The 23,746-nt window shown below is 34.7% G+C and overlaps 1 protein-coding gene across 7 annotated transcripts in view; it reads left to right on the forward strand.

Annotated features, from left to right (window-relative positions):
- Nucleotides 1-323: 323 nt before the first annotated feature.
- Nucleotides 324-23,746, forward strand: part of LOC120626722 (protein unc-80 homolog) — a 38,876-nt gene continuing 15,453 nt past the window's right edge. The window contains exons 1-42 of one of the 7 annotated variants that reach the window (XM_039894371.1): nucleotides 324-498; nucleotides 892-1,056; nucleotides 1,802-1,828; nucleotides 2,771-2,791; nucleotides 3,179-3,324; nucleotides 4,030-4,195; nucleotides 4,281-4,497; nucleotides 5,201-5,388; nucleotides 5,667-5,827; nucleotides 6,499-6,601; nucleotides 6,698-6,801; nucleotides 6,883-7,264; nucleotides 7,345-7,484; nucleotides 7,969-7,998; nucleotides 8,647-8,791; nucleotides 9,419-9,616; nucleotides 10,737-10,925; nucleotides 11,087-11,220; nucleotides 11,393-11,631; nucleotides 11,721-11,914; nucleotides 11,985-12,139; nucleotides 12,226-12,355; nucleotides 12,558-12,750; nucleotides 12,982-13,159; nucleotides 13,411-13,505; nucleotides 13,724-13,914; nucleotides 14,248-14,365; nucleotides 14,448-14,515; nucleotides 14,591-14,726; nucleotides 15,081-15,255; nucleotides 15,377-15,415; nucleotides 15,491-15,526; nucleotides 16,159-16,315; nucleotides 17,312-17,468; nucleotides 17,731-17,847; nucleotides 17,973-18,121; nucleotides 18,510-18,629; nucleotides 19,303-19,415; nucleotides 20,632-20,791; nucleotides 21,949-22,178; nucleotides 22,609-22,834; nucleotides 23,475-23,661. In XM_039894371.1, coding sequence (XP_039750305.1) covers nucleotides 919-1,056; nucleotides 1,802-1,828; nucleotides 2,771-2,791; nucleotides 3,179-3,324; nucleotides 4,030-4,195; nucleotides 4,281-4,497; nucleotides 5,201-5,388; nucleotides 5,667-5,827; nucleotides 6,499-6,601; nucleotides 6,698-6,801; nucleotides 6,883-7,264; nucleotides 7,345-7,484; nucleotides 7,969-7,998; nucleotides 8,647-8,791; nucleotides 9,419-9,616; nucleotides 10,737-10,925; nucleotides 11,087-11,220; nucleotides 11,393-11,631; nucleotides 11,721-11,914; nucleotides 11,985-12,139; nucleotides 12,226-12,355; nucleotides 12,558-12,750; nucleotides 12,982-13,159; nucleotides 13,411-13,505; nucleotides 13,724-13,914; nucleotides 14,248-14,365; nucleotides 14,448-14,515; nucleotides 14,591-14,726; nucleotides 15,081-15,255; nucleotides 15,377-15,415; nucleotides 15,491-15,526; nucleotides 16,159-16,315; nucleotides 17,312-17,468; nucleotides 17,731-17,847; nucleotides 17,973-18,121; nucleotides 18,510-18,629; nucleotides 19,303-19,415; nucleotides 20,632-20,791; nucleotides 21,949-22,178; nucleotides 22,609-22,834; nucleotides 23,475-23,661 — 6,052 coding nt within the window. In that variant the 5' untranslated portion in view covers nucleotides 324-498; nucleotides 892-918. The remainder of the gene's footprint in view (nucleotides 499-891; nucleotides 1,057-1,801; nucleotides 1,829-2,770; nucleotides 2,792-3,178; nucleotides 3,325-4,029; nucleotides 4,196-4,280; nucleotides 4,498-5,200; nucleotides 5,389-5,666; nucleotides 5,828-6,498; nucleotides 6,602-6,697; nucleotides 6,802-6,882; nucleotides 7,265-7,344; nucleotides 7,485-7,968; nucleotides 7,999-8,646; nucleotides 8,792-9,418; nucleotides 9,617-10,736; nucleotides 10,926-11,086; nucleotides 11,221-11,392; nucleotides 11,632-11,720; nucleotides 11,915-11,984; nucleotides 12,140-12,225; nucleotides 12,356-12,557; nucleotides 12,751-12,981; nucleotides 13,160-13,410; nucleotides 13,506-13,723; nucleotides 13,915-14,247; nucleotides 14,366-14,447; nucleotides 14,516-14,590; nucleotides 14,727-15,080; nucleotides 15,256-15,376; nucleotides 15,416-15,490; nucleotides 15,527-16,158; nucleotides 16,316-17,311; nucleotides 17,469-17,730; nucleotides 17,848-17,972; nucleotides 18,122-18,509; nucleotides 18,630-19,302; nucleotides 19,416-20,631; nucleotides 20,792-21,948; nucleotides 22,179-22,608; nucleotides 22,835-23,474; nucleotides 23,662-23,746) is intronic. The other 6 variants (XM_039894372.1, XM_039894373.1, XM_039894374.1 and 3 more) reach the window with 6 other exon arrangements.

Here is a 23,746-nt window from a genome sequence, read left to right on the forward strand (position 1 = left end):
GAAACGTAAAAAAAATATTTAGTAAAAGTTAAATAATCACACCACTCCATTCTAACATTTTGTAACGAATCACTAAGTACGTAGGTAACTTTACTTATTGCATGAAAAGAATTTATCCCTCGATATTTTGTTTATTTGCATGAACTGGATTCACGCCATTTAATTGACGGTATTCTTTTAAAAGTATTATAAAAAGTATACCGTTGAAAAAATATACTCAACTAGAAATATTTAATATTTACTAGTCAGTCAAGTGTGAACCCTAAGTTTTCGTCTCTTGGCGAATGCGCAGAACCTCACTCTCAACCGAGCCTTACTGGGGTTCGTAGCATCAGTCCTCCCTACGTTATTCCCACGTACCTAACCGTTTCAACCCCTGAAATGTAAACATTGTTCGCCAACCATCCAATGTGACCTAATTTAGCAAGTGCGCCATTTCTTATCTACAGGTTTCTTCTTGAATTCTCTCATAACATGGATCTTTGTTTGTTAACCTAAGTAAGTGTTATTGTGGGTCTAATTGTTTTTTTATTAAGTGCGTTACATAATTTCTTTTAAAATAAAAGTATTTTAATTTTTTTACGTTTAGCTAGTGAAGTTGATTTTATGATTTAAATTAAGTAATCGAATATTTTTAAATTAATTCATTTTAATAGGCTAACATTTTAGGATTTTCTTATTATCAAAATTTATTTATCGGATAAGAGATAGGTGCTGTTTTACAAATAAGTATCTACATTTTTTTCAATTCCTTCATTTCCTAATTTTATTTTTCTCGTAGGTATGTATGATTTGAATTGATATTCAAAAGAGCTTGTTAAGATTGTCCGATAGTATTAATTGTCATAAGTACCTTATCTAGTCTATAAGTAGACATAATTTCACTTCCAGGACGTTTGTTATGTAGAAAATTGTAAAATGAAAGTCAAAGATTTATCCGAAGATAACTCTAATAATGACGACATCGTTCCAATCGCCGTACAAATATTTCTATGGAGACAAACTACACCTTTCATGCGGCCAAGATTTGGAAAAGTCCACGATTCGGCATGCATGGTTAGTGCAACTTATTTAATTAATGTGTAATATTAATTAACATTTTTTATATTATACTCTGCGCCCACACTATGATAAAAACCCCTAATTAATTAACGGTTCTTCATAAAATTGATATGCTATTAAACTATGAATCTTTGACATTTTTGCTACCCCTACATAAAAAAAGTAACTTTAAATCCTACCTACTTACCTTATGCGGGTATTTTTAAATATAGTTTATCTACTAAACCTGTAATCTATCTATAATAATTTTGAAATACCTATTACAGTTTTATTCAATTGATACCCCATTGAACATTAATAAAATATATAACTTGGTTAAGTTTATTGATCAATTTTTATGGAATTTTTATGTGTCATTGCTGTCAAATAAAAATATTTATTAAAATAAATGGCGCCAATTCTTTTGTACACAAATCTGTATACTAAACAGTATTCTAAACTAATTTGTCTCAGGTCAGGTCAGGTCTAAAAATAGTGCAGCTCATTTCTTAATTTTTCTCGTAGAAAAATATAGGTATCACTATTTTTAAACCTGTCAACATGAGATTTGTGTACAGAAGAACTAGTGCCATGTTCTACCCAGCTACTTAAAAAAAAATTAATTGATGTATTATACAAAAAGGCTTAAACATTTTAAATATTTGTTGCATACCTGCGTATTTACCAATATAAATGTTTTGTCAATGTGTTGTTTGTATATACAGCTGTAACGCATATTGTGTATATTTGTTGTGTGCAGTTCTGTCAACGAGCTCCTGGACACCATGTAAGTTTGTAAATAATAAATAAGTCTTCCTTTTAAAACATATTTTATTTAATTTTATCAAACTAACTTACATTTAGAAATATGAGACTGCCTCGTTGGTCTAGTAGTTAGCATGTTCGACTACGGAACACGAAGGCCTGGGTTCGATTCCCAGTTCTGACCAGAAATTGCGAAATAGGTAATCGTGCCAATTCCGTTGTACACAAATCAAGACTAAAAAAAGACAGAATAGAATGACAAGTCTAAAAGTAGGGCTATCCTTTTCTAGGGAGCATTGTGATAAGGATGGCTAAGTTTACAGATTTGGGTTCAATTTCTATTGAGCCCAAATCTGTACACTTAGATATTATCACAAAATTGTGTGTAATCGAAATCACAAATTAAGGCAGAGTTGAGAGATAAAGCTCTAATCCACCCTATCAATGCCTGTGCCCAGCATGGGTCGTGGATAGACCAACAGACCTTTACCTTTAATTGCGTCTATGGTATTTATCAATATAAAATAATCCTGATATCTTTAAAAACGTTCTCTCGTTAACCATAATCTCTCTTGATTGCAAACGTTACATTAGTGTGAAAACTTTCGCAAAATATGTAAACTTTAATCCAGTAAATTTTAATTTCTTAGTATTTTACTTTATTTAAATGTGCATGAAGCAATAGTATAGATTCGTATAGTGATTATATTTATTGTTTAATTTAAACTATTTGATTTTTCTTTAGAAAATAATACGGTATTTTTTAAATAAACTAAAATCTAAAGCCAATATAAAAAAATCTGACAGCTGTCAACTGACATATTTTCTGTGACAATATTTATTTGTTTTATTTACTATTTTGGGTTGCTGATCGTTTTGGCAATTGCATTTGCAGTTATTTTTTTATGTCTCAGACGCAATATCAATTCTCAATCATTAAAAATCTATTTCATGCAAACTATAGGAATTAAAAGAAGCTTGCAAGGTAAGTACTTATAATAATAATAATATTTTTTATTTCAGGAATCAAGGTTCATATTTTTTGCTGTTAAAAATACATTATTTCTATATAACTAAAAGATAATTAAAAAATAATAAATAAAAATTAATGCATAATATTTAAATATACTTATGTCTTCAATATACGCGACTACTTGAAACATTTTCGGGAATTAAATTAAACTCCTTGGACTGAAGCCTTTACCGTCACCAATCTAGTTTGAAGCAGCATAGTGGATTCAAGCTCTACATCTATCCCTTGCACTATGCCCAGCAGGCAATAATTAGGCTACCTAGCTGATGATTGTGTGTTATTGTTTTTATTTATTGCCTAGTTACTGTCAGGAGTCATATATTTAAAATTACTTTGCAGTCTTTTGAGAAAGTGTTGGTGCAAAATCTTCGCTTTGGACTAGCTAGCAACCTCACTGACGCCATAGAGGCAATCCCACGATGGCGACTTATACAAGCAGCTTTACCGCATGTAATGCATGCTTTAGCAGGCTTACTGCACAACAGGTATAAAATCTGACTATCAATCTATGTTTCAGGTGAAAGTTTTGTACTTGTTCTATAAGATTGTAAGTAGTTTTCTCAAAAAAAAAACTAAAACAATAGACCTTGCTTTCTTTATTTAACTGGCTATCAGTTATTCAGAGATTATTGTTTTAACCACGGCAATGGTGAAACATTGATTAAATTCTTTTTAACCTCACCTCAATTTTTTGTCAATAAATACATGCAGTGAATTTTTTATTGAATGAACAGCTTATTTCATTTTCTATTTTAGGTATAAAATCCTACCTAACTAAAGTAGCAGATTGCCATGCCATGAAAATAATTTATTGTAACTTGTGAAAAGTTTCATATCAAATCTGTTTAGTATTCCCTTTTAAATAGTTTACAGTTTAACAAAATAAAGTTTGTTAAATGGTGCAAGAAACATCTTGCACAAGTCAGTTCTAAACATATATTATATACTAAGTTTGACAACTGTCAATAATGTATATGTATAAATATATATTTGCTAAATTCACATAGTGCCAAAACAGACAGACATTATATATCAAAAGTGCTTATAAAATAGGCCTACTTGAAATAATTTAATATTGTATTTGAGGGTACCCTTCTGGCTTTAGTATTTAGGTATAGATGTTAAAAAATTCAGTTAATATTATATTATAATGGGCAATATGAATAAAGTTTTGATTTTTATGTTTTCAGAGTAAAAGACAATATGCAAACCCTGGGCAATGTAGAAACAAAACTCCTTTACACTTTACATTGGATATTACTTGATGCTTCAGATGAGTGTGCTGATAATGACTATGAGAATGGAAAATATTTCTCCAACCCATTTCACTATTTATTTTCTGTGCCAGCTATGACTGTAAGTTGTAGATAAATAAATTTTTTAGATGTCTCCTAACAAAGGTACATTTTCAATAAATAATTAACAATTAATCTTTTTTCAGCTTTTTGTGTTCCTTTTTGCACCTATATCCCAACACTTGAAAGAATCAGATTTCACAAGCAACTACAGGTTAGAGAATGGTCTAAAACTATGGCAAGCTTTGTGGGAGTTCAGACACCCTGACGCGTCATGCTTTACAACACTAGTGAAACCTAAACCCCGACCACTTGGTGGAAAATATTCAAAGAGACCTCAACAAGGCGATATTTTTATGGGTCGTAAGTATATTACTCTTACTCTATAAACAAATATCTTGATGCACACTGCACGCTGTCGTGATTGTGTTCAGTTGTTCATAGTTTACAGCAGTTGAGTCAAATCAAGACATCATATTTCCTGTTAGGGCGATGAAAAGAGTTATGTTAGGAGTATCTCTACGTGATCAAATCTGAAATGAGGAGAAACTAGAGTTACCGTACCGTATTTAATATTGGTAAAAAAAATTAGAAATAGAAAATAAATTAAAATACAGTTCTAGTCACCATAGTTGAAATGTTGCAAAACTGAGTAGTAAGCTCAGAACCATGCATCCTTCGATACTGTAGAGTAATAAAAATAAACAAGCCTACTTCAGTACCACTTTTAAAAGATCAATTCTGTCTATTTCTGTTAATCGGTCAGTCAATCATCGGAATCCTCCAATGAGAAAGAAGCTGGAAAGTAACTCAGCAGTTGCTCTTTTCAAACAATAACTATTTTTTTTTTATTTTAAATATTCTTTTAGCTTTGAGAGATTAAAGCAGAGTGGAGATCTCACAAGCAACTTGGTATTTTTGGTATATTAATCTTGATGTAATAAATGAGATTTAATACAATGCTTAAAACTGTTGTAGGTCAAAGTGGTCCTAAGAAATCATATTGCTTATATCTAAAATAAAATATTCATGCACACCGGACTTACTAAAGTACTTATTTTTCCAGGCAAGTTCTCGAAAGAAGAAAGTGCAGCCAACGGAAGCCCTCCAAGTCAAAACGTATCAATGTCACAATCTGAAGCGCCGTCGAAGCAAGCCAGCACTGAAGAAGAGCCTTGGCTGTCATCACCCAAAGATACTGTCTTCCCAGAGACCATTCCTGAAGAGAGCTCTAGCACTGAAGAGGAACATGTGGTAAATTAACTGAAACCCAGTTAACAACTTAAATAACTTTCGTAGAGTTTCGTATATTTTAACGCATAATCCGTTGCGAGTTCAACGCAGAACTCTGAACAAAAGTTCCTTTGCGATTCACGAACCCTTGTATTTAGTTTAGCCAGATGTTTTCCAACTTTCTTGGTGATTATAAGCTGAAAATGCACCCTTTGCAGTTAGCTCATTAAATAATTGCAAGTTATTGAATCCCCAAATCCCATTAAGCCAATATTATAATAGTGACATGCTTTTTACAGTTCATTTACCGTCTACCTTCAGAACAAAATTATAGTGGCGTGAATAGAGGCGCTTATACGGTGTATGCGGCTGATCCTAGCATATTTCAAGTCCGGAAAGCGGATCCCTCCAAGCCCACGCTGCCTGGCATTAAACCTTTGCCACAAATCACCAAAATGAGGTAAGCTTTTTCAGTGCTTAGTTGAAGTGTGCATTTCTGTTATTATGCTGCCACGAAATCGTTTATGCAGAAAACTTCAACATAATTGCTAGTAAATTTTGAATGTTGTTTGCAATATTTGTGATAATATTTTCAATAGCATTTCTGTTCAAACTTTTATTTTGTTTGCACTTTTCAAATCGCACGACCTCACTTGACCGCTCTAGTTGCATTTTCCTGCATTTACTATGTACAACGCAATCATTTAATTCCTAAAAAATACTGCGCAGCTGTGGGCGGGGAACATAGCTCGCAGAACCGATATACGTTGGGGTCCCAAAATACTGGAGTGGCGGTCTCGCACCGGTAATCGCAGCGTTGGTAGACTCACCACGATGTGGATGGATGACATCAAACGAGTCACAGAGAGCACAGTGGCTCAGCGGACCCACGCGGTAAAAGACCGTGAATTTGAAACTCCCTACAAAAGTACTGTGTCCAATAGAAGACGTCCATTGATTGACATGATGATGATGATGATGAGTCGTGGCTAATTTTGGTCCGGCCAACTTAGACCGCGCGTAGTACGACTATATTGAGAATTTTCAAAATATATTTGTATGGAATCCTATTCAAATGATAACTGATTTATTTTACATTTAACTATATATATATATATATTAATGTTACAGTTCATCAGATAAAGAGTCATTATCCGATAGCGGCGGAGGTCCCGGTGTGAAAGGTACTCCCACTTCTGCAGAAAAATCAACCAGCATTAAACAAATACAACATGTAAGTAAAAAATAATATACATGAGTGCATTACTTTTAAATGTATAATTGATTAGTGTATGTGTTTAAATGTATGTAATATTGAATATACTTTTAGGTATCCGCGGCAACTTTTCTAGATGTAGCTACATTACGATGCTTATTCGCATCGCAATGGCAAGAAGAAGGTGTTTATTGGGCGTTACATTATTTGTACAATAGGTAAATTAAGTTACAATAGATTTGTGGTAGTAAAATACTATGGCGATAAATATGTAATGATCTGTTTTTTATTGCTTTTAGATTACGTGATATATGCGATGACATGTCGAAACAAATTCAGCCTAGACGAAGAAGTAATTCCTTACCAATACCTAAAATAGAAGTATCCATATACCAAAGCCCTGAAATAAAAGAAAGAGATTCTTTAAAAAACTTTATGGAAGTACCCGAATCTAAAGATATCTCGCCTATAACAGAAATTCCGTTTTCTAACGTACCCAAGCTGGATGAAGACAACATAATGACTCGAAGAGCGAGCGAAAAAGTAAAGCGGAAAATGAAAATGGCCGACCTGAAAGCGTTCGTTGAGATGAAGCTTTTATCCAAATCTGAAAAAGCGTTGGAAAAAATTGGCCAAGAAGATCATAAATTTAGTTTTCATACTGCAGTAAGAATGATATCTGTAGATATTTTTTTTATTAGCAAACATTTTTTATATTATTAACATGTCAATGTTATTCTAATTTCAAAATTGTTTTATAGGAATACCACCGAAGTCTTGATAACGCCGATGATCGCCCAAATTCAGCTCTTGCGCGTAATTTTCCGCCGTTGGCTCCCAGACTAACGGGGGATTTTCTTCAGTACAATCTTATAAAAGGAAAAAGCATGCCAAGCCTTAGGTAAGTCGTAGTTATTATTCTCCAGCAAAAAAATTTCCTATATTCGTAGTTTTAGTTGACATCGCAACTTCTTTTGATATATCTTCATGTTAAAAAGAATTATTTATCCTTTTCAATAAAAATTTTAGAAAGCTTAATTTTGTGATAATGCAAAATACTTTCATTGTAAATTATCGCCCGGCGGCGTTATGCGAAAAGACTATTTTAATTCCAGACATTTTTTTTTTATTTTTAAGCTTTAAATACTACAGCTACTCAGTTCATAATTATTTTCTCTTATTTCATTTGAAGTTCTAATAATAGTTACTCTTAAAAGAAATCTGTCTCTTAATCGCAAAACAGCATGCATTAGTCCTACACATACATTATTAACAGAGTTATTTTGATATTTTTTTTCTATTTTAAATGAAATTTTCTCTCTCTCTCCCGTGTTGTTTACGCTTTATCCTGTACACTGTTCATGGATGAACAATACGGTCGCTAGCTGTCTCATTGATGAGCTAGCATCCAATGGGTAAGTCGGTGATAAGATATGAAACGAAAGTAGAAGCTTTATTTTGATTGGAGATTTATTCACACGTTGATTTGTAAATTTGTTTACGCTTAGATCATCAGTATTTAAAATTATTATTTAATTGTAGCAATAACAAATTAAACAAGGCTTAGCTTTCGAAGTACGAACTAGAGTTATCATATACAGCCATAAAATAGAAAATAACTAAAATATATGCCTTACACATTAAACACTTATAATACTAAGTAATTAATTATACATAATCACATAATCATACGAAGCTTCAATAGATAAATATTAAGTATCAGTTATAAATTATTATAACAATATCAGAACCATTGCAATCATAAACGCATGCTGTCACTTTAACTCTAATTAATTAAAGAAAAGCATATTATTGCATGGACTGTATTAAATTGCTTGACAAATTATTAAAAAAGTAAAAGTGAAACGATATTAATTTTGTAGAATAAAATCAAGTCTTAAACACACGCAATCAATATAAATATCATTATATCTGAAATTAGATTGTCGGTACTCAGTATTATTTCAGTCATTCGTGAGTTAAGAGCAAAGTATGGTTAAAACTGAGAAGATCCTATATTTCTGTGATATATATAGTAAAACTAAATTATGATATTATTCCAGATATATTGGCGAAATCAAAACTGAGCGAGCGCAAGGGATCGTCACCACAAAGCCATCAAATATTCAGAAAAAGAAAAACCCTATTATTACTGTAACAGAACATACACCTACGCCATCGCCTGATTATCTCTCCAAAACTAGACAAGTGAGCTAACAAAATATAACTAGGTATTGTCCGCGACTTCGTCCACCTTTATTTCGCTCCCGTAAACTACCTTTATGCAAAAATCATGCTTATCCCAAAAAACAAAAGCAAGTTTATCCCATGGAAACCATAATGTTTTCGTGATAAAAAATAGCTTATGTATTATTCAAGGCAATATACTATATCTGTGCCAAATCTCATCCGGATCCATTGAGAGGTTCAGGTGCGTTTATGTCAGAAACATCCATTCATTCATACTTTCACTTTAATAATTGTAAGATCTATTGGTCCTCCCCCACACCAGGATATACATTTGATACATACGTGCTTATCAAATAATGACGTCTTAACAAAGTTAACGTCTTACGTCTTAATCAGGACAACGTTCACTAAATACGTTTAATTACACTCACTGGACTTAAAGAAAACCGGGCGATGTTAACCGATACATGGAATCTCAATGTATAAAAACTGCGGCATTCGTTTCTTTTTCTGTTCGTTCTCGGTCTGTATAATATATGTAAAAGCACTACCTTCTACAATGTTGCTTCGTCAGTGTGAGAAAGAATGAGAATGATATAGGCACCTTGCTATACCGAAGAAACTGTAATGGTTTTTTATTTGCAGGGATCTTTAGAATCACAAATGGACTCAGTAAGCATGCAAGGGTCCCAGCATATCCCCACACCGGAACGCAAGCCCAGCTTAACGAGGTCCCAGACAGATTCTAACATCACGTACATTGTGGAAGAAATACAAGAAGCAGCTGGGTCACTCTACTATATCACTAAAGAAGGAGACATCGACTTTCAAGTTGTACTTAAGGTATTTTTGTATTCATTTATATCGTCTTTAGCAAATTTTGGAATATCAATAACATGAAATATTAAAAATACTCTGTCCGGATATTTTTCTATAAATTTTCTAGGGTACTTAAGACCTTCCAGCACCTTAACAAGTCAGATTTTTTAAGGTACTGTAAGGTTTTCTTTAAGACTCAAGAATCAAGCAAATTTAAACTGGAACTCACTTTATTTTAAAAACAAAAAGTGGATATTAACAGTCGACTTACATGAAATAGTCATAAATTAGTGACATCTGCATATCGTCTGCGAAAGGTGCAGAAGTCATTTGTGGGATTGAGTATACGCTTTTATAACATGATTCTTCATTTTATAATTTTTTTATAACAAATTACCAAATGAAATCTTTGAGATGTCTCTCAATAAGTTTAAAGTTTATATAAAACGTAAGCTTACAGAAAAATCCTATTATAATATTCAGGATTATTTAAACGATAAAAAAGCTTGGGTGTGAATTGCTCTAGCTTCATAGCTTAATATAAATTTACTGGAAGATGGTGATAACAAAAAAATAAATTTACCCTGCTAAGTTTGTTGTGGGCTCTTAGACCAGGGCGCGTTTGGAACCCTCGTAGCTTTAGATTTAAGTTGGCGAACGAAGTTATCACCATCCCGTTACAATTATGTAAACAAATATGTATGAACGCTTCATAAGTGCCTGTGATAGGCCTACATGAATAAAGAAATTTTGAATTTGAATTTGAATTCCTAAAGTTATTTTGGACCTACCAATGCAAAGTTTAAAGAATGTGATAAAACAAATTTATTACTACGAGATTACTATAAAATTGATTTCTTAATGACAAGGTTGCTTGGGAGCATCCGGCTCCGCTTTCATCTCTCACAAGATAGAAAAATGAATTTTAAAATGTAAAATCTAAATTGTGGATATTGGAAAAGAGCAACTGCTGAGTTTCTTGCCGGCTTCTTCTCGGTAGAATCAGCCTTCCGAACCGGCGGTAGAGTCACTAAACACAGACAGACTTGACGTTTCAAAATGCTTATATTAGGCCTACTTGAAATAAGTGAATTTTGAATTTTTGGAAATGTTTTTGTTTGAAGAAATTTTACTGATATTTTAGGCAATATACTCAGTCTCAGTCATGGATAGTTTCTACATAACAATGCGAGTAATGGAAGTGATGCTGAATTTAGTTGATACGTTAATGGAAGTCGGTGTCCACAAAAACTGGCAAACTGATTCTGATCAGGACCCTCAGCCAGAAACAGTCGATCCTTTAGCTGATTATCAGAGGGATAAAGACAGTAAAGTAAGTTAAAGTATATTTATCCTTAGCTAGATTAAATCCCGTGAAAGCAATATAACCTAAGCAGACAAACTACGACACACATTCATTGGCTATGTTGCGATTTGTTTTGCTGGTACGGTATTCCGGTTCCGTACGGTATTACACAGTTGAATTTGTTTTAGGAAAGAGATTCAGGCATACCTTGCGCCCAAAGCCAAGATTCAACCAACGTTGAGGGTGGTGAAACTAAAATGAAATCTAGGGATGAAGAAAACTTCGATTGCCCTTATTACATGCTTATGTATATTATTCTCAGGTACCATGTTTTTAGATGTTAATAAGTCATGAAAATTCTTAAGAAACATTTACCTATATTATAATGTTATTGTTGTCGATTCAAATTCATATATTTGTTTGATAATAAGATAATGGTTTACGTAGCCCTCAAGACTTATAAGGTTTCGTTTTATTCAAAGTTATTATTTTAGGTTATTACGTCAATTAGGCTGTTCTCATGGCTGTACAACAGCTTTAAGAGGACCTCAGGCAGAATGTCTTCGCGTTCAAGCTAGAAATTCACTCCGTCAATTGCGAACTGAATCCATTAGTAAATTCACTTTGCGCCTAAAAGAAATGACTAAATTCGCTCCTATAAGGGAAGTGTTGGACAACCTTCATGCCACACTAGGTTACTGCACTGAACCGCCTACTATGGTTTCGCCAATAAGTAAGTATTTAGCCTAAACTTTCATCTGTTTTTACGCATTTATTAAATATAAAAACAGCTCTTTCATACAAATAATGTTATTGTCTTAGGTCAACAGAAGAGGAATTTCTCAAAATCTCCAGAGATAAGTCACTTACAGGCGGGATACGCCACGAATTTTGGGGCGGGCCAAGGACCCAACGCCAACAGAGCCATAGAGAATTTCATAGTGGAAACTACATTCAGAGTTCTAGTTACCAGATTCGCACTGATGCACCGAGAATTAAAGTTGCTTGATAACTCGGTATGAGTGTTTCCATACTTTGTTTTGTTCATTTACCAAACTTTGATAATACATAAAGTTTTATTTCCAGGCTCTATATGCGGAAGTGCGCCTACTTCTAAGCTACGTCCTTGAAGCGCACGGTGGGGAATTCCGTGTAGTGGCATTTAGTGGTTTAATGGATACTGCCGAAAGGCCTGGTACACAACCTAAAGAATCTCACATGCAGACCACCAGAGTCATAAGGTTCGGTCTCAAAATGTAATATTCCATTAATATGGAATATCAGAACAACAATTTAGCTTGGTTATTCGACTTCTTTATTTCTATAGGCATATACCAAGAATGGCTGATGACGAACGAAGTTCTGATACTGGTGCAGATTCTGGATGCGCTGCCGATGACCGCAGTCATAAAAAGTTTACTTTCAAGAAGAGAAGTACCTCTTCAACTGGAGCCCACGTGAGTTGCATGTTAAAATGTTTTGTTTCTAAATCATGTCTGAGGATCAATAAATGCATTTATAAGTAAACATACAATTATAATTGTTCGCCTTGAACCCATGGTTTGACAGTGTAGAGTGATTTAATAACACAACACAGCAAGATTTTATGACAATTGTATTTATGAGTACGGGATAAATAATGTTTCCCCTTGAATATAGAGTCTCCTAGAAACGGAAGCAGGAGATGAATCTGCCAGTCAGTCGCCTTTATCAGTGCGAACACGAAGATACCAGCTCACGCCGAGACAGTCTGAAAGAACGATACCTTCCGCATCGTCCGCTGATATCACACCTCACCATACCATAACGCATTCCAAATCGATACCTTCGAAATTTCATATTAGTGGTATAGGTAAGTTATTATTAATGTTGTGAAGTGATAGTGATAATTTTATTCGTAAAACTAATATAATTAGATTGATTGGCAAATTGCGCACTGAGCCTGATTATATTGTAATCGAGACACAGTTACGTGAAAACCAGAATTGCGTAAGTAGAAAAATCAGGCACTTTTTCAGAAAAAGTAAAATGTTCGTATTGTTATCACATCTGACAGTGTCACACAATACTTTAATGTTTTCAGTCAACTGGTTCCGTCAGAAACCGCAACCGCAACCTCTAGTGCGCAACGGTGCGGGCTCTGGAGAGTCATTGCCTATATCTGGCAGTATGGCGTCTCTGGCGCGGCCTTACCACACGCAACCGATTCATGTTTCTCGACCCGTGCACGTTAAACGTCGCGTTGGTTATACGCTTAATAGGTAAATATAATTTACCTATTGTAATTACCAGTTTGTACGTATGGTTTTCTCCAGCCCGATCACAAACAGCCTCAGTTTTTCAACATCATATAACCAATCACACATGGTCGTATAGGCGAGAACTCTAAACTAATTTAAAAGTGAAATAGTTAATAAATTTTGTTCGTAATGCTTTTAAAACCCTTAGCTATATTTGTCTGCCGTCGTATGGCGTAATATTATTCTGACCTAACGATAAAATGTATGTTCAGAGCGAGGAAAAGAGTGGAAGATAGATTGAACAGATTTGGTCTCAGAAAAATTGGAAAAAAACGAGACGGCAGTATAGAAGAAACTACGGGAGGTTGTAAGTATTATCAATTTGCAGTAGTCACATGTTTCGTTTTCTATTTAATTCCAGAATATCTTGGGACAAATTTATAGTCAAGTCAATGTTTTTAAAATTAATGGATGTTTTCCACTTCACGTAGCTTATAACTTACTACAGTTTTATTCTAGTATAGTGGCTATAAAATCACAATAGCTTTTTTCAAAGTATTTTAAACTTTGTTCACTTCGTTTAAGACATGTCCCGCCGCGGCTCTGCGGAGGGTGGTTCGGGTGGTGGGGATTCTGAAGTGGTAGTCCTAAAGCGTCGAAGGCTGGTTGCAGCGGCACCTTTATACGCTGGCCTTGCGCGTTTCAGCTTCATGTTAGACGCTACACAACCGGGTGGCACGCCTGATGCATTGTTCATGGCTGCGTTGTTGGATCTCGTAAGTAAAATTTGTACGATGTCACTGATTATATATATTTTTTTATTATTTATCATTCCACACCTGCAACTCGATCAATGTCGTTCTTCTTGGTCACCATTTCGTCACTTTCGACCCGATTATCCATAGGATCTTCGAGAATAACTCCGTCAAATGCCCACTCAGTGACTCTATGTGTTTTTATCACGCCGAGTCACGAGAGTGTTTTGTAGCTCAATTTTCGAGATATAATACACCACCGAATAACTCTCGGATAGACTGCGTTCTGAAAACATCGTGAAATCTTTTCTTCTAATATTCCGCAATTCATATAATTTTGGTATTACTTTACAGCCTCACACGGTAGTGGTTGGTCGAGCTGCGATACTTCTGGAATGTGCTTTTTTGGTCCATAACTGTAACAAAGGACAATGGCCTTATTGGTTGAAATCGAATATGGCGAAAAACCCCTGTAAGTTTCCCGATTTGTCTGTTCTTAAATGAAATATTACCAGAATCATCAAATTCTTTAATTGAAATTCTATTCGGTACAGTATCATCCGGTCCCCTACAATTAAGACGCCAACGACTAGCTGGAAAACTATTCTACCAATGGGCAGAAGTATGTATGAAAATGTAAATAGTAACTTTGTATTCATATATTATCCCGTATTAATTATTTCTAACTTACTTTCAGGCAATAGGTAACAGACTTGAAGATATGTTGAATGAGGATAAAAAGCACATAGATACTGTTGTGAGCCTAGTGAACGATCCCGACGGACAAAGAGAACTGTTACAACAGGATGAAGAGGAAGACTTTTTAGATGAAGGTAAAATCTGGTGCCTAGCTTTTCCTGTTTTACAACTCGTTGTGCATCACTGAACACAGAAGCAGAAATTCTGCGAAAACATGGTCAGAACATTCCAGCCCCAAGATCAGTCGCGCACTTTGCAGAATTTAAATAGCAATTGTTAATTGTAAAGTCAACATCTGAGGATGCTCTAGTGTCGGAACGAATCGAGCGTAAAGAACATTTGAATAGCGAAATTTAGGAAGATCTGCTTGTTGTTGAGTATAAAGATATAAAAAAAAAAAACAAGTTTTCTAGATTATAGAAAATTAAGGTAAATATTGATTGTATGATATGTAATAAAAATAAACAATCTTGTTTTTGTTACCACAGCCAGTATTCGGCTCCCTGGAAAAACTATCGGAGCAGAATGTCCTCGAGCACTTCGGATGGTTGCTTGCGTCCTACTGTTTGAAATAACAGCCTTTCTTCGAGAGACTTACCAAAACTTACCAAAATCCTGTAGATCTTCGTTAAAGGAAAGAGGTCCTTGGGATAGAGTATACAGGTACGATTTTTGAGTTATCTATTACCTTTATTATTGGTAAGTAGTTGCAAATTTTACTTATATATACATATATATCTATTTGTTGTGTCATTGATTTCTTTTATTATTATTTTTTGCGAAGGTGGATGCAAAAGCGGAGACGTTTATTGTGTAATAATAAGTGAGTTCATTATGTTTCGTACATTAGTAATGATTAAGGAGTGCATAATTATGATCAAACTTTTCATTTTGACAGGGCTCTTAGCAGTCAACACACATTAATGCCAGTCGAGTATGTGATTTAAATAATGCATGTTTTATTGCACAATATGTGCATGCACATAGTTTGTAAATACAATTGTTTCGGACACGATTGTAAAATCAAATTGTAAAGCCACTGATAGTTTTGACATAATAGCGTAGGTTTCTCACGTATGTATACCTCGGCACAGGATCCAGTAGTAAACGCAGACAACCTTTTATTTATAAAACATAATTTTAAATACTGTTTTCGGGTGAAACGGTGCTTGATCAAAAATTGCATTAAAAAAATACCATCATGTCTGCCTTTATACGTTGATCCATTAACAAAAATAATTAACAAATTTTACCGACTAAACTGAACTCGAAAAATTTAAAAGTGCATGGTATGCTCTTAAGGATACAAAATAAATTTCAAAGTCAATAAAAGTAGGTAAAATATAAAGTTATTTTTGAAAGTACATTTTACATTCGAAAATAGTTTAGCAATAGTAACATCGTATACCGCTTTGCTACATTGGCATGCCAATTATTCGAGTATAAATTTATGATACGAAGAAAGTTCTCTTTATAGTATCAAATAGTACTCCAATCGCTAAAAAATCATCTGCAATTTGTTTTGTTGGCTTTGTGCGTATATGGTTTATTTGATCTCTGATGCAGGGAAGCTAATCGACGATGGAGTATGGCATTATCAAGTATGGGACATTCTCAAGCTTCCGCTCAGAGTCTACAATCCATTGCTGGAGCAGAAACAGAACGAAAGATATCCTTTGTACTACACGAGCCAGAGAATGTATCTGGCGGAAGTAGTGTTACAGTAAGAGTCATCATTAAATACGCTACTATAGTGTCCTATTATCTATCTGTATATATTTTTTCTCAAATGTGTTCTTTTCCTCGTAAATAAATATACAGTATAATACTAAATACTATTGTATTTATTATATATTAATATTTTATAGGCCATTTTGAAAATAAATTTTCTTTATAATAGTAAAAATCTTTATAATTAAGTTTCGAAAATTTAGTTTCGTTGACCTGTGCGTAGGATTCGTACGGGTCACTTAATCTCACAGTTTTATATATTTAGGCGTGTGCACCATTGAACCAAATGTTAGACTTTAGTACTCCTACCAATATCTCCAAAATGATACACTCAAATACCTACAAAATCAGTTTACTAGAACTCAACGTACAGCTTAATCCGAATGATAATTAGAACGTTCAAGAATTGTTATATGTGCGTCGAAACTAACTGGGTCGAAGGATACGAATTCTAATAAATAATTTTCGTATCACTTTTTATAGCATATAAAAAATGGCGGTTCTTCGCGTCTGTGTAGACTATTGGAAATAGGTAAATTTCCGATGCAAGCTTTCATCCGTAGGACCGTAGCGTGATATGTATAGCCTTATTTATAACCTTTCCAAAACATTGGGCATATGAAATGCAAAAAAGATTTTTCAAATCCGACTAATAACGCGTTCAATCAAAAGAACTAATTCTTTAGTTATAGTAATTTAGTAGTAGTAGTAGTAAAGCTTTTTCTGATCTTGCTTGTCCGGGAAAGTACTAGCGGCATGCTTTTTACTGCCGCCAGGCAGCATTAAATTGCTCCGGTCTGGAGGGCATGGTAGCTGGTATAACTACAGGTACATGAAACTTAAAAACTTCTTGATAGACACACTGGCACTTTGTAGAACACGTTTCTTAAATGCCCTGAGAAGTGTAGTTCTGTTGATCCATGGATTATTACTATGAAGAAAAAGTAATATCAATATCACACTGATTACTATTGCTTTTCTATTTTAGTTACCGGAGGCTATCCCAATCGAAGACAAGAAGTCAAGATTGGGTTCTCGTGGCAAAGGCATAGCCCGTCGAAACACCCAACAGCATGCGGCTTTCGGATCATTCAAGCGGCGTTCTATTAAGTTAAGACAAAAAGATCCACGTGAACTTGATGAATGTAAGTTCTCATTATTTTTTAAATTTCTATTTATTTCTGAATGTCCTACTTATCAATATTTTATAAAATTAGCAAAGCTTTAGCATTTTATTTTATATTATAAAAAGTATTTTGGTAATACTAGTAATTTTTTATTTATTTAGTACCAAAAATTAAAATTAACATAAAAAGGACAACTTATCTCTAACGAGATTTCTTCATGAAGCCCTCGAATGATTGCGGTTTTATGCATAATGGTTTATATTTTACTTTTGTTTTTGAGTAACACTAAATTCAAATTTTTCAGTTGTAAATCGAAGGTCTGATTCATTCCAAAGTAGAAGAAAAGTTTCATCGTTATCTGATAGAAGTGATACATCAGAAGTTTATCCTGGAACAGGTATGACACTGAAACTTTCCATTTTATACGATTCAATAACGCTATTTAAAAGTTTTGTCTGATTTGATTACATTTATTGATGATCCATCTTGGCATAACGTTTTCTTCGACTTCAATGTTTCCAGGAGGTACGGTGATAATGCCAAACGAAGTTGATAGTGGTGGTGAGGAAAGCCCTGGTGTTTTGTCTGATGATCACGACCATCCACCCGACAGCCCTGATAGCAATTCAACCGATCCTCCAGATATAAATAAAGGTTTCCCTTGGCTTAAGGTTCGATAGTTTTATCACACAATAAAGACTTCAAAATTTGTAAATTAAAAAAAATCCTAGTATTGTCATTCTGAATTCAAAACACGTTAGTTAACGTGTCTTATTACGAATGATTTGATTTCTTGTGGTGCATAATATTTTTAAGTAAAAAAAATAGACGTAAACAAGAGTTTCAGATGTAAACGATATAGATACGATGAATATTCTTTTTCTTAGGTAAGCCTACCAAGAACTATACCTTACCTGTCATGTAAACACTGATCATCATAAGTACAGTTGATTAAGTATAACATTTTTCTAATTATCTATTAAATAATATAATATAGTCCATGTAAACTTGTTTCTTAGTACCCAATCAAATATAGGCTACAGTTTGTATGGTTTACAGGTGATAGTAAAGTTTTTGAATTCTTTCAACTATGTATGCTGCCATCAAAACTTTTGTCATCCATATTGCTTCCGCCGCAATATGCGTGGAACCGTTCGACTTATGAAATCTGTTCAAAAGGTATGTCCATTAGTTATTTTAGTGTATAATAGTTACGATAGTTGGGGTATATTATTACCCTTCGCCACTATAAACTTGTTGGTGGAAAAATATTCGATTCGTTTTAAAACAGTGTTTTGCTTGAAAATGTCTTCATATAACGTTTCGATAGGCCTACTTCAACGAAGTAGAGTTTCTACTTCATTGAATTAGGCTTTATTTTTTTTATTATTAATATCTGTTTGTCTGTCTCTCCGTTAGCGCATTACGCGGAATCTACTAAAAGCCTTCGAGTGCAATTAGGTATAGCACTCATAGCTGATACTCCGGGTTAACATTTAAGCTATTTTAATCCCAACAACAATGAGGTTCCTGCGGGATAAGGAATGAAAGATTTAGAAGACTTCGTACCATAACTCTGTCTTCTGAAGAAGAACCATAACTCTGTCATATCAAAACCGATTTTAATGAAACTTTTTGTTTCCCTCGTGCCGTGTGGTACAGTCTCCACCTTTTCACGCGGATATCGTACAAGGCTACTAAGAGAATATAAAGTAGAACAGGGCACAGCGTTTCTGCGTTCCAAAACCCGTCTGCCCAGCGTGATGATTATAAGCGAACCCTCCCATCGCAGGAGGCCGTGAACTGTTATAGGCTATTGTAATGAAAATATTATAGTTACACCTTTCTTCAGATATATGGTGAAAAATTTGGTCCAGAAATAAATACGACTAACAACGAAGAGGGACCCGGTGGAGCGAGAAGAGGTCGGCGCGCAAGAAAGCCTTCCGAAAATGCAAGTGATAGGTAAGAAAAAGCAATTAATCATTATTGTCAGCCTAGCAGTGGTAGCAGGCTTCGGCCGTGACTAGTTAGCATCCTACCGACATATACGTGCCGCGACGCGACATAGCATTCCGGAACCATGTAGAAACCGATAAGCGGTATCAGTTTGATATAACTGCCATACCAAAGTCTAATAGGTTAACATAAATTTAAATCTGTTTATTATAAATAAAAATACATCAATGTTTACATCTCGCTTACATTACGATAATCTTAATTATTGAAGATTTTTGCGCTCGGGAGGGTTGCACTAGCAGTAGTAACTAAAGAAAAAAAAATTAAGACTACGTTCTATAACGTTAATAGAACTTGTAGGAATGGTCTGGATGTATATCCGCCTTGTGGTTTTTGTATTTACCCTGAATATAGGTAACCTGAAAATAATATATCTTGGATTACATCATCACATGCCATTTGGTGAGGTTGTAATCAATGGCTAACTTGTAGTGGAACAAAGAATTAAAAAATCGTTAGCTCGGCTACTGGGCACAGACCTTCAATGAAAGAATAGACCTTCCATGCTGATTTATATGATTATACTGGTTACCAGACTTTCTCGATTTGTATGACATGTAAGTAATAATAATCTATATTGTCAACTCGACGTCTCAAAAATGACAAATACTCGACCCGGGAATCGATCGAACCTAATTTTTAATCGGGATTCAACGTGCTAACCATTAGACAAACGAAGTAGTTAAAAACGAAAACTGAGAGTATTTCTTTTATATTTTTACTTCCTCATATTCATCATAACTCCCGCTATGAGAAGGAGTTAAGACCGTAGTCCACCACGGTGGCCCAGTGAGAATTGGTAGAGTCCACACGCCTTTGAGAAAATTATAGAATTCTATAATATTCTCAAAGGCAACTGAAAGGAAACTGAAACTGAAATCAAAGTGCTACCCACTGGGCTATCACCGCTTTGTGCTCCCTCATATTTTCAATAGTTATTTGTATTGCTTTCATAATTTCTAAATGCAATCGTACATGAAAATTCTACGATAAAAACACAATAATCTGGAAGGGTAATTCATAATGAATAAGTAAGACACCTTTACCTCACGTCGCTATCGACAAAAAGTACCACTAGAAACAGATCTCAGCCGATTTTTAAATTCCAAATTAAAAGCATGAAACCGTAAACAGTGCCACAATATTTTGTTTTTACTTCTAGAATCGATCGATCTGTGATAGAGAGTGCAGGTTTGGCTTACCGTACTTCTGGAGTGGAAACTACTGTACCCACCAATGAAGTACCGCCCGTTAATAAGCCTGGTACCATACCGTATCCACCCCTTGAGCCACCGCCTATACTGAAGTACATCAAAACGCACGTAAGTTTTCATTAACAATTTGGCTTATTAAAATAAATTATAAATATAAATTTATGCGGATATACTTGAAATTGTATTCAAAATTCAAAAAAATTCAAAATTCATTTATTTCAAGTAGGCCTAATATAAGCACTTTTAAAACGTCAAGTCTGTCTGTGTGTAGTGACTCTACCACCGGTTCGGAAGGCAGATTCTACCGAGAAGAAGCCGGCAAGAAACTCAGCAGTTGCTCTTTTCCAACATTAACAATTTACATCTTCATTTTAAAATTCATTTTTCTATCTTGTGAGAGATGAAAGCGGAGCCGGATGCTTCCAAGCAACCTTGTCATTAAGAAGTTCATCAATTGTATAATAACCTCGCTGTAATAAATGTGTTTTAACACATTCTTTAAACTTATGCATTGGTAGGTCCAAAATTACCTTAGGAATCATATTATAAAAGCGTATACTCAGTCCCACAAATGACTTCTCCACCTTTCGCAGACGATATGCAGATGTCACTAATTTATGACCATTTCTTGTAAGTCGACTGTATATATCCACTTTTTGTTAATAAAGACTAATATGTTGTTTTACAAATACTATATTGTTATAAATATATTGTGAGGCTACCGTAAGGATACTTATTTCTTTAAATTTTTCACGGAGGGAGTAGAGTTTTATGGAAGAAGATCGAAATTTTATGCTAATTATAACAATAATTGACAAAATGTGTATGTGCTTCGAAACCGCATAACAGATCTTGTCAAAATATGACACATTCCTGTAGACGGCCATACGATCGTTTTATCCAAAAAACTTTCCCGACCTTCGACTTTCGAACTTTCCGAACTTTGCATGACTAAACAAATTTGACGAAATTCGGCAAAAACAATTTGATGAGATGAAACTGTTAGCAACACATAAATAATGTCCGTAGTTAATCGAAAAGGAATTAAAAAAGAAGGAGTTAATCCTACCCACATTGCATTAGTGCCTGCCGATTTTGGCCTGCTCAAAAAGATTTTAGCACTTTTGTTAGACTCGTTAGCTTAGTTTAGAGATTTGTGTACAACAGAAATGGCAATAATTGAGCTAATCCTGTTTTACGCAGATCTCTTTACTTAACTAAAATAGGTTTTTCAAAAATTCTAAAGGAAAATTATTTTTTATCAGGTACGCGACGCTTACCACGCGCCTTTAGCTGCATTAGTTAAAGGTGCAACCACACTGCCCGAGGACGTATTCGCGGACGCTGCGGGTGCCGCATGGCATCTTTTGCTAGAAGCGGACCGCGAGCTAAGTGCGTGTGCGGCCGCGCTTTTCATCCTCACAGCTGTGAAGGCACCGGCCGCAGCAGCACATCTCATGCATCGACATCTTAAACACCCCGACCCTTCCGTCAGGTATACTTTATAACCAAATTTTAGTCCAATCTGGAAATAAAACCAGTACAGGATGTTTAAAAGTTTTTGTTGCGTTTTTCGCGCCATAAGGTTTCGCTATTCGAGGCTGTGACTTGATGCCCCGAAGCCGCCGGCTATACATATTTGAAGACAATCCGCCAACCTTCATTTACTATCTATATTTTAATGTTGATGCAATGATATAAATCATCCAGTATACAGCTCTTATATATTTTTTTGTGACATCATTTCTAAAGCTTTTCCAACCCTGTTCAAAATTAAACTCCGTAAAATGTTGTGTTCCACATCAAGACTATGGGTATCACTATCGACCAGGTGAGCAAAAATGTATATGGAGGATCTTGGGTAATCTTTAAAAAGCTAAACTCACCTCTTTTCTTCATTAACATATTTGGCTTTCCTGTTACAGAATCAATGCTATATTACGATTCCAAGTTATGTGGAAACTACGATACCAAGTATGGCCTCGAATGGAGGAGGGTGCTTCAATGACATTCAAAGTGCCTCCTCCTGGTATCGAATTCACTCTACCTTCGCCAAAGATAGGAATCGAATCGTTAGCTGTTGTGGATCCACCATGGAGTCCACAAGTAAAAGATAAGGATATGGAAATGACCCTCAACCAAGAGCGACATGTAAGTAGTTTTTACAATTATAAAACTCTTATCACAGAACTGGATACTGAGCTTAATTAACTGTGATCTCAAGGGTTTATCTGCGTTGTGTAACTGTGTATTAAAAATTTCGCTAATATCATTAGCGATATCATTAGTTATTTAAAGATGCCCCAAATTCCCCAAGTCGTATACTTTTGAGATGTACAAATGAATATACTTTTATTCATTCATGCCCCGGGAAGGTTGCCCTGGCTTTTCCGGGCGATTGACTCTTAACATCTCCAGGTTGTAAGCTACATATGTGCCAAATTTCAACAAGATCGCTGCAGTGATTGATGTGATCATGGGTTACAAACAGAACGACACCCTCGCATTCATAGCAATAGATAACCGATTTAGTAACAAATGAAGAAGAGGTAATTTGATTGTATTAAATTTACGCTTGAAAGATATCCACCTACCAAAGCATTGTCTGACTAATGTCCATTTTCTATATTCAGACTGAATAATCCATAATCTATCGTTTTATTACTTAGTAACACTTTTATTGTCAAAAAATATCCATAAATTTATTAAAAGATAACAACTTTGCTGAGTAACTCATCTACAGATTATAGATAGATTGAATATAGAAAACGGACGTTAACCATCATTACAGCGATCATTAGTTACCGCAACTAAAACCCGCAAAAAGCAACAAACCGAAGCCATCAAAAAGGCGCTACAACAACGCGACGACAAGAAAAAGGCCGAACGGGAGAGTTTTCTTATTACAACGATTCCAATAACTCGTCAAGCTGCGCGAGAACCTGCGTTAGATCACGTTACAGACGATCATATTGAACGTGAGTATAGTTGAGCCCTGATCGGATTAGATTTAACAATTTTGCAAACTAAAACACGAACTAAAATGCTATGTGGCCGCCCCGT

The sequence above is a fragment of the Pararge aegeria genome, chromosome 10 (genome assembly GCF_905163445.1).
Source record: "Pararge aegeria chromosome 10, ilParAegt1.1, whole genome shotgun sequence".
Taxonomy (NCBI): domain Eukaryota; kingdom Metazoa; phylum Arthropoda; class Insecta; order Lepidoptera; family Nymphalidae; genus Pararge; species Pararge aegeria.